Source organism: Bos mutus, chromosome 11 (assembly GCF_027580195.1).
Source record: "Bos mutus isolate GX-2022 chromosome 11, NWIPB_WYAK_1.1, whole genome shotgun sequence".
Classification (NCBI taxonomy): Eukaryota; Metazoa; Chordata; class Mammalia; order Artiodactyla; family Bovidae; genus Bos; species Bos mutus.
The window spans coordinates 37652035-37665161 of record NC_091627.1 but is presented as its reverse complement, the minus strand read 5'-3'; the positions used below and the strand labels follow the sequence as shown (position 1 = coordinate 37665161).

At 47.1% G+C, this 13127-nt stretch overlaps 1 protein-coding gene across 1 annotated transcript in view; it reads left to right on the top strand.

Annotated features, from left to right (window-relative positions):
• CAPN13 (calpain 13) overlaps positions 1-13127 on the top strand; it is a 49080-nt gene that overhangs the window by 11431 nt on the left and 24522 nt on the right. Inside the window, exons 4-6 of the mRNA XM_070380124.1 lie at positions 5110-5243; positions 11726-11900; positions 12847-12921. Coding sequence (XP_070236225.1) covers positions 5110-5243; positions 11726-11900; positions 12847-12921 — 384 coding nt within the window. The remainder of the gene's footprint in view (positions 1-5109; positions 5244-11725; positions 11901-12846; positions 12922-13127) is intronic.

Here is a 13127-nt window from a genome sequence, read left to right as displayed (position 1 = left end):
TGTCTGTCCTGTGCCACACCCTGTTGTTTTGATTACAGCAGCTTCAGAGTGAGTTGTAACAGCTGGTGGCACACGTTCTCCTTCATTATTCAGTATCTTTCCCTCAAAAATATTTTATCTTGTCAATTCTTGCACATTTATTCTTCTGTGAGAATTTTTAAATCGTTGTATCTAATTAAAAAGAGAAGCCACCATGAAGCAGAATAGAGCAGCATTAAATTTATGTATTAATTTGGAAAAATCACATTTTTATTATTGTAATTATTCCTTTCCAAAAGCACAGTATATCTTTCCATTTATTCAGAACTAGTTTATGTCCTTCAATAAAATGTAATAGTTATGTTTTGTTATTCCTTCCATACCCTTCTTGATAAATGTATTCTCAGATATTTTTCTAACTATATGTTGATGGAAAGAGAATGCTAGTCCTTTTTTTATATTAAGTTGTATCTAGCCACCTTATCAAATTCTCTTATTCTAATTTTTTCTTTATTAATGTCTGGATATTTTTTAGTTATCTAATATTATCCACAGATAAAGATAATTTTGTCTCAATATTTATAGAGTTATTTTGTTTTGCTGTATTAATTAGAAGATGTAATTTTGAATGAGGTGACAAGAGCAAAATTCTGCCTTCTCTTGATTTTAGTGGCATGCTTTCTTGGTATGCCATTCTTTTAATCCAAGAGCAAAATTCTGCCTTCTCTTGATTTTAGTGGCATGCTTTCTTGGTATGCCATTCTTTTAATCCAAGAGCAAAATTCTGCCTTCTCTTGATTTTAGTGGCATGCTTTCTTGGTATGCCATTCTTTTTAATCCAAGAGCAAAATTCTGCCTTCTCTTGATTTTAGTGGCATGCTTTCTTGGTATGCCATTCTTTTAATCCAAGAGCAAAATTCTGCCTTCTCTTGATTTTAGTGGCATGCTTTCTTGGTATGCCATTCTTTTAATCCACTGTTGGATTCAATTTGCTAAAAATGTATTAGAATTTTTGTATCCATATCACATGTGCAATTAGATTCCAGATTTTTGTTGTTTTTCTTTGGAGTTATACTAGCTTTTTAATATGAGCACACTGAGATTTACTTTGATCTGAAATAATTTGTATAATGGTTGTTAATCATTATCTGTTCTTTGCAAGTGAAATAGACAATTGTTAAATTGTCTAGACCTATCTCCTTTTAAAATATGAATTCTTTAACTCTTCTAATGTGTTCAATAGCTATTGATCTGCTTGGGCCTCTTATTTCTTCTGAAGTTAATTCTTGAAATTTATATTTTGCTGGAAGAATCAACTATTTCTTCTGTAGTTCTAAATGCATTGCCCCAAAGTTGCTTATATAAGTCTCTGAAAATTTACTTAATTTCCTCTAATTTGTGGTTAAGTCTACTTTATCAATCTCTTTGCTATATATTTTTTAATATATTATCGAATGTTCGTAAGTTTAATATATGCAATCAAATTCTCTGATTTATAGATTATATAATCTGCAATTATCTCTATTGTCTTGGCTTATTTTTTATCTGTTTGTTTTGGCATATTCTAAAAGATGTGAATTAAAGTTCGTTCCTTCCCAACGTTATAGTTTGGAGGGTTCCTTTTATGTTCTGACTATATAGTTTTCTTGCTGTATTCTTTTGTACCCAAATAATTATGTTTTTGCTCTTCAGTTGTTAGAATAAAACTTACACAATATCCCTCTTTGTTATGTATGAAGCTTCTAACCTTGACTTCCTCCTCACCTGATCTTCACATTGCTATTCTAGATTCCCGTTACTTTCATTTCCCTGTTATATTTTTGCTCATCCTTTCACTATCAATTTTACTTTCACGATGTTACAAGTATGTTTCTTGTCCACAGCATATTCAAAACTCATTATTCACCATTGTTTCCTTCAGCGTTCATTTCTCCTTAAGATTTTTGTTCTAACTTCATTATCATTTGGTAGAAGTAATTCCTTGAATAGTTTCCTCAGATTACATGAGTAGTTTTTCACTTGCTCTGTTTTAAAAACAGTATTTCAGTTGGGTTTAGGATTTTTGGATTACATTCCTTTTTCTCAAAGGTCTGTAAACATTTTTCCATTGTCTTGTAGCTTCTCCAATGTTGCAGAAGAAATTTCCAATCTATCTTCTTGACCTTGTATGCAATACATCCTTTCAAATTGAAAATTTGTATAGGCACTCTCTCTCTCTCTCTCCTTGGTTCAGAAATTTCTTTAGAATATGTCCAGATGTATGCCTTTTTTATAATTAAATGTATTTATTTTTAATTTATTTATTTTTAATTGAAGGATAATTACTTTACAGTATTCTGTTGGTTTCTGCTGAACATCAACATGAATCAGCCATAAGTATACCTATGTCCCCTCCTGCTTGAACCTCCCTCCCACCTCCCTCCCCATCTCACTCCTCTAGGTTGTTATACAGAACCCTGGTTTAATTTCCCTGAGTCATACAGCAAATTCCCATTGGCTATCTATTTTCCCTGGTGGCTCAGACGGTAAAGCGTCTGTCTACAATGCGGGAGACCAGGGTTCGATCCCTGGGTCGGGAAGATCCGCTGGAGAAGGAAATGGCAACCCACTCCAGTACTATTGCCTGGAAAATCCCATGGACAGAGGAGCCTGGTAGGCTACAGTCCACAGGGTCGCAAAGAGTTGGACACAACTGAGCTACTTCACTTACTTACTTACTACTTAATGTCTATGTTTCCATGTTACTCTTTCCATACATCCCACCTTCTCCTTTCTCCCCCACCCGGCTGTGTTCGTAAGTCTGTTTTCTATGTCTGTGTCCTTTTGAAGAATAATCTTGCCTGGAATTCATGAGCCCTTTCATTCTGAAGACCTGCCTCCTCTTTCTGCTCAGCTGTTTCCTTCCATTTCTTTTCTGGGCATCCTCCTTTATCCTGTTTTCTCTTCCTGAAGTCCAATTATTTGCATGCTAGGTCTTCTAACAGATGATGCTGATATTACTGGTCCAAGGATCACACTGAGAAGTTAGCCGGAGGGGGCAGGGTTTAGCATTGTCCAGGCTCACCTCAAAGCTACAAGTGGTGGAGAGACAGGTGGTTAGGACAAATTGAGGTCTAGGCAGGGTATGCTCTGCCCTTCTGGAAGGTGAAGAAAGTCCCACTATTCTCCAGAAATAGCTGCAGTGCTGACCTCTGTACATCTGTTCTTTCTGAGTTTGGGCACAGTTCTCAGGAAAGAGCCCTGTATCTGGGCAACTTGGATGCTTTGCCCAAAACCCTTCTGGTTTCCTGCAGATACTTGGGTGCTGGTCAGATGGCCCAGCCTGCTTGTTAAAGGGTACAGACATTATCTAGGGGCCAGCCCTCCTCATCCAGAGAAGTGAACTAGGAAACACAGATCGCTGACCTCATTCTTGACCACCCCATTTTCATCAGGCCATTTGCATCCTTTCTGGGAACAATGATCTTACCTGAGGTTCCCTTTGTATAGGGAGAGCAAGTCTGGTCAGCTCTACTGGCGTGGGAAGGTGCGAGTAAGGGTGGAACCAACCAGAGGGGCTCATTCAAGCCAGGACTCACTCAGTCTTGATGGCATACTGTGTGCTGGGCACTATCCTAGGTGCTGAACAAAAAGGCTATTGAAAAAACAGTTCCTTCTTTTTTTTTCCTTTCTTTTTCCTGTGATCCCACTCTCATAGTCTCATCCGATCCCAGTCGCAGTGTGAGGTAGTTCTTACTCTTACACCATTTGACAGATGAGGAAACTGAGTCACAGAGAATTAAGTATCTTATCCAATAGCTATTGCTGAGGACAAAACTAGGCCTGGAGCACGGTTCCACTGACTGGACACTGGCTCCTACACTTTGCCATCCAATTAAACTCAAATGGGTCTGTCCTTCTGGTACCCTCCATCCAAGAGTCAGGGTTATCTTCCTTCGTGCTTCAGACATGTTCAGTGATTTCACTATAATAGCATCTCTGTTGGCTCCCCACTTCACCCGCCTGTGCGTCTGACTGCAGTGAGGATGCAGACCCACAGCTGTGAGAACACCAGCTCTAGTGGACTGGTTCATTAAAGACCACAAGAACACCTTCTTTGTTTTGTCTCCCCTGACATCTGTCTTGGTCTCCATCTCTGCTTTGATAATGCATCCTCATGCAGGTGCAACAGTCCAACACCTGGGACATTCAGCTGTGGACATGTCCACGAGGATGGCTCCCCCTCACCACGAGCAGGTGATGGATCACATCCACCCGGCCTTACTCTGAGCCCCGCTGTCAGAGGCTTGCCTGTGTCAAGACTCAGGCCTAAGACCAGAAGCCCTGTTGCTGATCCAGAGACCAGCAAACAAACTCCAAAAAGCTGGTTTTGTTATGAATTTTCATCATTTGGCAGTGTCCCCGGGTGAACCATTAAGAGTTGAATGCTGAAGATTAAACCAGTCTGTTTTGGAGAGGAACATCTGGTTCGTTTGCGCTCTTGGCGGCAGCAGTGCCAGCCCGCTTCATTGCTGCTGATCTGATGGCAGGGCCAGCTGGACGTGAGGACAGGAGGGCCAGGGCGAGGCTCAACCTGCTCAGTCCTCCCCAGCAACCTCACGTTTGTTGGCCTCCGGGCCCTGCCCACTCTGTGGCTACCATCTGGGATGCTTTCCCGCCTCCTTGCCACCTGCAGGAATCCTGCCCGTCTTCCCTCGAGCCTCCAGCTCCCTGAAGGCTGTCCTTCCCCATCAGGACACTCCCAGTCACCCATTCTCCTCTGCTATCAGCATCTGCTCCCGCCGTGCCCATTTTGTACACAAGATGTACCTGGAGCATCTTGCGTGTGTCCAGAGCTCACAAAGGACATGCCAAGGTGAGGCAGGAATTAGTAGCAAAGTCCAGCTAGACCCGAGACGCCTTCCTCCCTGACTGTGTTTTCCTTGATTAACTCGACCTGTGACTCACCTGTCAGTGGAGATGACAGGCCCGTCCCCTGTCTGCAACCTGGGCTGCGATTTTGATCTGCATAGACGTCGCACGGTAGTGGTCATACGGCGATGGTGGTAATCTTTTGGCCTGGGCTGGGGGTCAGCACCTTCCTCCTGCCCCAGCTCTACTAAGGCATATATTTTGCTCTCTCTCCTCCAGTTCTGGCGGTGTGGCCAGTGGGTGGAAGTGGTCATTGATGATCGCCTACCTGTCCTGAACAACGAGTACCTCTTTGTCAAACCTCGCAACAAGCGAGAGTTTTGGCCGTGCCTGCTGGAGAAGGCCTACGCCAAGTAAGGATGGTCTTGTCCCTATGCCTGGGGCCTGGACACTGGCCCTGCCTGCCCAGCCACTAGCCCTGACAGATGCTCCCCACCAGTCGGTCCTGAGACCTTTGGCTGCTGCTGCTGCTGCTAAGTCGCTTCAGTCGTGTCCGACTCTGTGCGACCCCATAGATGGCAGCCCACCAGGCTCCGCCGTCCCTGGGATTCTCCAGGCAAGAACACTGAAGTGGGTTGCCATTTCCTTCTCCAATGCAGGAAAGTGAAAAGTGAAAGTGAAGTCGCTCAGACCTTTGACAACACTGCTCAATTCAAGCAATGCCCCTGGGAGCCTCAGAGCCTTTGCCACCTGGTGGGACATCCTATATAAATAACCACGTGTGCAAAGGTGTGTTAGACACAAGCATTGGGAGGGACCCAGAGGCACATAGCGCGGGATGGGCAGGGCAGAGCTGGACAGAAATAGGGACTGACAGTGGTATTATTTTAGGGCTGGTGTACAGGCCCAAATAAAATACAATATCATGGTCAAAGTCTGCTGAGAGGGCAGAGAAGAGAGACAGCAGTTCTGACTTTCTGACTCACAGAGAGTCAGCTGACGCTGCACAGTGGAGGTGGTGGAGAGCGAGGCCTTAAAGGATGGGTGAGATTTCAGCAGAAGGAGAGGGGATGTGGGGGCATGGACATCCCCAACAATGGGAATGATATGAGCAACAACCCCAGCAGACAGTCTGGGGCCTGGTGTGGGTACCGTGAGATTGGATTTATATGTGGGGGGCAGGGCAGGAGCTGCTTATTATTATATGGTCTAAACACGCTGTGTCAAGGACTATTTTCTGGTGTTCACAAGCTGAAGTACCTATAAACTCAAGTCACGTGCTTCACTTGCACAATTTGGGTTGATTTTATTCAGCAGATGTTTATTGTGCCTTTAGTCATAGTCTAGGCACTGCACTGCATGCTGGGATAGAGATGCTCAGGCTGGCCCAGGTTGGGTATGCAGGAGTCATATGTGTGTAAGAGCCACATCAAAAGCCACACAGGTGAGGGACACATCACAGCTAAGAATGCTAGGAGACAGAAGGCCAGGGGACCACACATTTCGGGAGAAAATTAGCCGTGGAGAGTGTTCTGGAATCAAGTTCCCCAAAGATCTTCTTAACCAATGCTTCATATGATGAATGGAGAAGCCAAGACTCTGAACAGTGATGTGGTGGCAGGTGCAAGGGATTAACCTGAGTCTACTGAGGTCTTTGGTCGTGTGATCAGGTTATTTGGCAAGACTGAAGACCCCACCCCGGCCAGTCTTGGGCTCTGAAGAATGGTTACCACCCCATAGACCACCACCAGTCCCTGTCCTGCTGAAGGGCACATAGCTAGCACTCTTTTTACACATTGTTTCTTTTGAGTCAGCTTGTTCAAAACTAAAGCTGTTACTCATTTCCAGTGTCAGGAAGAGCTGGACATTAACATTTGAGAATGAAGCCCAGAAAAAAACCAAGGTAGTTGAAACAATCCATATGTTTTGGGAGGTTAATTCACTTCTAAGCTTCTTATGCAAATACTGCCATTATCTTTCTTGGGTGGATTTAGCGTTCACCATTCCAGGGCTTCATTTTTTTTTTTCCTTTATTGAAAGGGGGGGAGCAAGATGGTTCACTTGGAGAATTAGAGAGCTCAAGAATGAAGTGATGACTTTGACCCCATTTTGTTAACAGCTGACCTAAAGCTGTCATTCAGCTTGAAAAGAAATGGGAAACTGGACTCAGAATCCACATTGAACCCCCTGAAGAAATCTAGAGCAGGAGAAAATGTTGCCAACTCCAAAGCTATTTAAAAGCTTTTCCCTCCATCCAAAGAAGGGGATTGTAGAATGTGGAGGAAATCAAATAGAGCACATCAGAGCTAGAGGGAGCCTCTGTCAGCATCAAAGCCTACCTTCTCTGAAAGATGAGGAAACCGAGGCTGGTGGGGGATGAAATGACTTGCCCAGGGTCACACAGTGTTGGAGGCCAAGCTGGGATCAGATCCGTCCTCCCCAGGCACATGCCTGTCCATCATCCCTTGACACTGCCAGTCCTAGAAGAAAAGGATTTGTCTTTTGCTTCTTTTTGCTTCAGTGTCTGGCCCACAAGAATTGCAGAAGTATGGAGAACCCACATGTCTGAGTGGAGATGGTCCTCTTTCCCTCCCAGGGTGTAGACAATACTGAGTGAACACGTGGATTCCAGACTTTGAAACACTGTTGCAGCTGGGGAGTCTGGAAATGAATTGGTCAAGTGAGTCAGATGTGGAGGGGAAATATATATATATATTTGCCTGGCTTTTTTCCCCAGAGGTCACAAAACAGGAGAGTGGGGGACAAAATCTGGTAGGCTGCCTAGCATCCTTTTTGGGATCCCTGCAACTCAGAATTACAGCCTTTCAGCATCCTTCCTGGATCTGATTTGACATCTGAATTCTTCCCTCTCTCCTATCATTGTCAGGTAGAGAGACGTTTTCCTAAAATGAGGCTGAAGCTGAGGGGTGAGAACAAGGCTCTCTCAGAATTCCTGGGTCCAGGTGACAGGCTTGGTGACAGGAGTGGCAAACGCAGCGCTCTCTGTCTTTCCCTCCCCTTCTATTTCCTGTCAGCCGAGGAGGCTGAGAAGAGCTGCCATGTCCCTGAAACACAAGCAGGATCTGTGAGCGCGTGTCTGAAAAGCAGAGAGAGAGCTCTTTGTCTAAACACTCAGCCACTGCTGGGACAGGATACACAGGCATCAGGGAGACGTAGCGAGAGGAGGCTGCTGCCCGTGGACCCTTCCCCTTTTGTTTGATGTCTTTGTGATGGCTGCTGAGGGTAGGTTGCTGACATCAGATATAAGAGTCATACGTGTGTAAGAGGTTGCTAGCATCAAGAGCCACACAGGTGAGGGACACATCACAGCTAGGAATCAATACTAGGAGACAGAAGGCCAGGGGACCACACATTTCGGGAGAAAATGAGCCGTGGAGAGTGTTCTGGAATCAAGTTCCCCAAAGATCTTCCTAACCAACGCTTCATATGATGAGTGGGGAAGCCAAGACTCTGAATAGTGATGTGGTGGCAGGTGCAAGGGATTAACCTGAGTCTACTGAGGTCTTTGGTCATGTGATCAGGCAACATTATTTGGCAAGACTGAAGACCGGGGACCACCCAGTCTTGGGCCCTAAGAAATGGTTACAACCCTACAGACCTCCACCAATCCCTGTCCTTCTGGAGGGTGCATTGCAAGTACTGTTTTTGTACATTGTTTCTTTTGAGCCACCTTGTTCCTAACTGAAGCTGTTGCTCATTTCCAGTGTCAGGAAGAGCTGGACATTAGCATTTGAGAATGAAGCCCAGATAACAAGATGAGGCCTGTAGACACTGAGGTTGTGGCCCTGGAGTGACGGGACAGAGCCAGCAGGGCCTTCCTGGTGTGGCTCTGGTATGGTTCTATTTGAAGCCAGAAGGGGGTGTGGCAGCAAGGGAGGTGGGTCATGCTGGTGGGCTCTGGAATAGATTCTAAAACCCTGGTCTTGGGCTTCCCCGGTAGCTCAGACGGTAAACTATCTGCCTGCAATGCAGGAGACCTGGGTTTGATCCCTGGGTCAGGAAGATCCCCTGGAGAAGAAAAGGGCAACCCACTCCAGTACTCTTGCCTGGCAAAATTCCGTGGATGGAGGAGACTGGTAGGTTACAGTCTATGGGATTGCTAAGAGTCAGACACAACTGAGCAACTTTAGTGGTTCACTGGTCTTGGTGACCTTCCGGCACCCTCAGCACCCTCTTAATCTATGACCCAGAGCCTGAAAACATGTGGAAAATCAAGTGAGTCAGATATACTGAGACCCACCTGGGCACAATCGTGACCAAAGGGAAGCTTTGCAGTTGACTCAGCAAACATTACAGAGATAAGAGTCTAATACCGAACATAACCCTGGTCAGAGAGAGGGAGATAAGATTTAGAACCAGTTTAATAACAAGTCGAGATCCGTCTGTCATCTGTTTCCTGTAGAATGGCCCTTGGGTTCTGTGGGTTCTTTGCTTTCATTAATACAAAGCTTTCTCAGTATCCATGGTGTTTGTACCTGGGACAGTGTCCTGCTGAGAGCGGCTGCTTGATCTGTGTTTGCTGGAGTGGGTTTATGTGAATTTTGGGGGTCTCAGGGGAAAAGAACAGCAGAGTTGGAAGTATGCTGAGAGAGGGGTGTCTGAGGGGCCCCGGAGCAGATCTGGGTGAAGGGCTGAGGACTGGGAGGGGTCTTATCCGAGGCCATGGGCCCCAGTAGAGGTGGCAGCAGAATGGACCCACGCCTGACCTTCATCACCAGAAAACAAGCCAAGGCCAGGGCTTTCCCTGGGAGGGGCTTGGCCACTGCTTGCCCATCAGGGACAGGAAAGCTGAGATCCCTTGCCAGGGCCCAAGTGACCAGGCAGTGGTGGGGAACATGCCCACCAGACACCTTTGACTATAGGAGGCAGGGTCTCCCACCCAGCCTGGCTCACCTCCATGTTGCTGTGGGTTTGCCCTGCCTGTATTTTAGGACCCCACAGTAATTTTCCAGGTCACCCCATTGACAGGAATTTGAGTTCTCAAATCAAATATGACCTCATCTATCTGGCCCCTGCTGTAGGCTTTCCCCGTGATCTATCAATCTTGCCTCTCCCAGGAGCACCAGTCAGTCCATCATTGGCCCCGCTCCACCATGCTCTTCCAGCTCCAGAGCCTCCCTGATTTGTTCTTCCTCCCCAGAGTGTCTGTCCCACTGTCCTTGTTGTTCAGTTGCTCAGTCATGTCTGATTCTTTGTGACCCCTTGGACTGCAGCACGCAGGCTTCCCTGTCCATCACCAACTCCTGGAGCTTGCTCAAACTCATGTCCATTGAGTCAGTGATGTCATCCAACCATCTCATCCTCTGCCGCACCTTCTCTTACTCTCAATCTTTCCCAGCATCAGGGTCTTTCTCAATGAGTCAGCTCTTTGCTTCAGGTGGTTAGAGTTTTGGAGCTCCGGTATCAGTCCTTCCAATGAATATTCAAGGTTGATTTCCTCTAGGATTGACTGGTTTGATCTCCTTGCAGCCCAAGGGACTCTCAAGAATCTTCAATACCACAATTCGAAGGCATCAATTCTTCAGTGCTCAGCCTTCTTTATGGTCCAACTGTCACATCCTGACATGACTACTGGAAAAACCATAGCCTTACTTGGATAAAACTTAGTTCAGAGTTGTGTTCCTTCTCAGAAACTTTCCCAGAACCCCCAGTCACTTCCTCTCTGTTCCAAGTTGATCCATGTACTTTCATAATTAACAGACACCCGAGGTAGGCCAAGCAACCTGACATGTCCTTTGAAGGGGAGAGCATATCGGTAGCAAGTGCTGCTATTCACAGGGGACAGTAGAAGCAGGGACTTGCTGTCCCGATTGTGCCCATGCAAAGCACACCTCCGTGAGCCAGACCCTCTCCACATGCTGTGTGTGCTTTACTGGCAGCACCGCTGCAACAGCCCATTCCCTGGATGAGCAGAGGGGGCCTTGAGAAGCTCAGCCTCTTGCCCGAGCCTGAGACATCATGACAGGGGAGGCCAGGAGTTGGCCCAAGCAGATTGGCTCTTGAGTTGAGACTGTCTGCCTCACCAGTAGGTGATTGGGGCTGCCGCAGTTGGGAGAAAATTGGGAGGAAGGCAAGATAGGGGCAATAAGGCTGGGCTTTTCTCGGGGTGTGGGTCCCAAAGCAGAAACCCCATGGGAGGGTGGGAGAGGCACTGTGGAGCACGGGTCTGAAAGTTTAGGTGGTTTGCTTTGGGGATGTGTATGGAGGCCTCGTCCTCACCTGTGTTACCTTCAGTGACATCACCTCCCTGATGATTCTTGGGGTGGGGGAGGGTTAGTTCTGAGGATGGAAAGGGGAATTCTGCATCAAGCTTCACACAAGAGTAAGGACTAAGGCTGCTTATGGTCACAGAGGGCATCAGAGTTGTTGACTGTGGTCTCTTGGAGGACAGAGGTCTCACCTGTCTTTGAATACAAAGTACCCTGCACACAGCCAGTACTTACCACTGTTGTTAAACAGGAAACAGTGGATCCTCATTGTATTAACAGCCAGTCTTTATTAAAGGCTTTCCACATGCCAGGCACTATGTGAAGCCCAGCCCTAGGAGGTTAAGTAACTTATCTAAGGTCAAGTAGTTAAATATCTGGGGAATTGGGGTTTGACCCTTGGCCTGTGGCCCCAGCACCTGCATTCCTAACCTCTATATAATGCTGCCACCTGTGAGACTGCCCAGGGGACCAGGAGAAGGAAGCGATAAGGGTGGCACATTGCTAGAATCTTTATCCAGGAGAACAGAAGTTGGGCGGATGGCCACAGCCAAGGTGTGGTTTGGTAAATCCTTCCCCTGGGAAATACACAGAGGTCCAGTGTGCTATCTCCCTTCCTGGAGGCACCAGAGGCACCACTGGGGTTGATCTGCCTTCCTCTTTCTCAGGTTTCATGGGTCCTATGCCAACCTGCACTATGGCTACCTCCCCGACGCCCTGGTGGACCTCACGGGAGGGGTGGTCACCAACATCAGCCTGCACTCATCCTCGTCCGACCTGATGACGATGGTGAAGACAGCCGCGGAGGCAGGCTCTCTGATGACCTGCAGCACCCTGGCCGGGGTGAGTGGATCAGGGATCTTGTTACACTGGTTCGAGCCTTTCCTCACCCCAGAGTGTTCAGCCACTGGCCCATTCAGTTAGTAATGGGAACGGCCAAGTGACCACCACGGAGCACTGATGCTGTGCTTTATTGACACTGCCTCATTTAATCCTCACAACGGCCCTCCATCTGAAACAGGGATCACAGAAATCACTTACAGAAGAAGAAATGGGCTCAGAGAGGCTAGGTGAAATGCCCACCATCACACAGCCAGTAAATGGCTGAGCAGGGCTTCAAATGCTGTTGTCTAATGCTGAAGCCTTTGCCCATTGCTTCCTGTGACCAGAAGCAGTGGGGTTCAGAGTGATCGGGGGAGGCCCTTTGATTCTCACTGGCTCTAAAGGCAGCACCCCAAAGGCAGCATGCCCCATTCTGAAAAGCTCGGCTGACCCTCCAAATTATCTGATTCTGTTCCAAGGCAGCCAATGCCCTATCCCTGCGGATCCTTCCTTCACCCTTTAACCAAATGGGCTTTGAGTCACACACCCCTGGTCTGAAACACCACCTGAAACCAAAATGCACTTTAAATCCCAATTCCTCACGGCCTGGAGGTGGCAGGTCTCCCCGACTCCCACAAAATGCCCAGAAGATATGTGTTGGGGTATGTCTCATTGATAACAAGCCATTAGAGAAAAGCAAGCAGCCCAGGTCCTCAGGACCCAGTGGGCTTTTGTCTGTCATAGAGTGGTCTCCTGAGGTATGAAGTGCTGGGGCCTCAGACACCCTACAGCCTTCAAACTCCTCCTCTCTAGGAAAAAGATCCAGGAACACATGGCGTTCCAGCATGAGTCAGTGGGAGGCTTGTCATCTAGACCCAGCTCAGCTGCTGAGTGAATTGTGCTTTTCTGGGTTTTTTCTGAAGAATGTATGAGTGTTTACTGCTTGGTCTGCTTCCCTCCTTTGAAGCCCACAAGCGAGTCCGTGATGATGGCAAATGGACTGGTGAGCCGGCACGCCTACACGGTGACTGGCGCTGAGCAGGTAAGGCTCCCTGTGGACACGGTGCCCCAGAGTTCTTGCTCCCCTAAGCAGGAATCAGAATCACATGCCAAGTTGAGCCCAGCAAAGCTGAAATGGGTACTGATCACTCTTGCCTCCGCTTTGTCCAGGCTGTCACAGACAACCTCATTCCCTCTATTCGTCCAAACGTTCTGGCGTCTGGTATCCCCATCCCTCAGGGACAACCC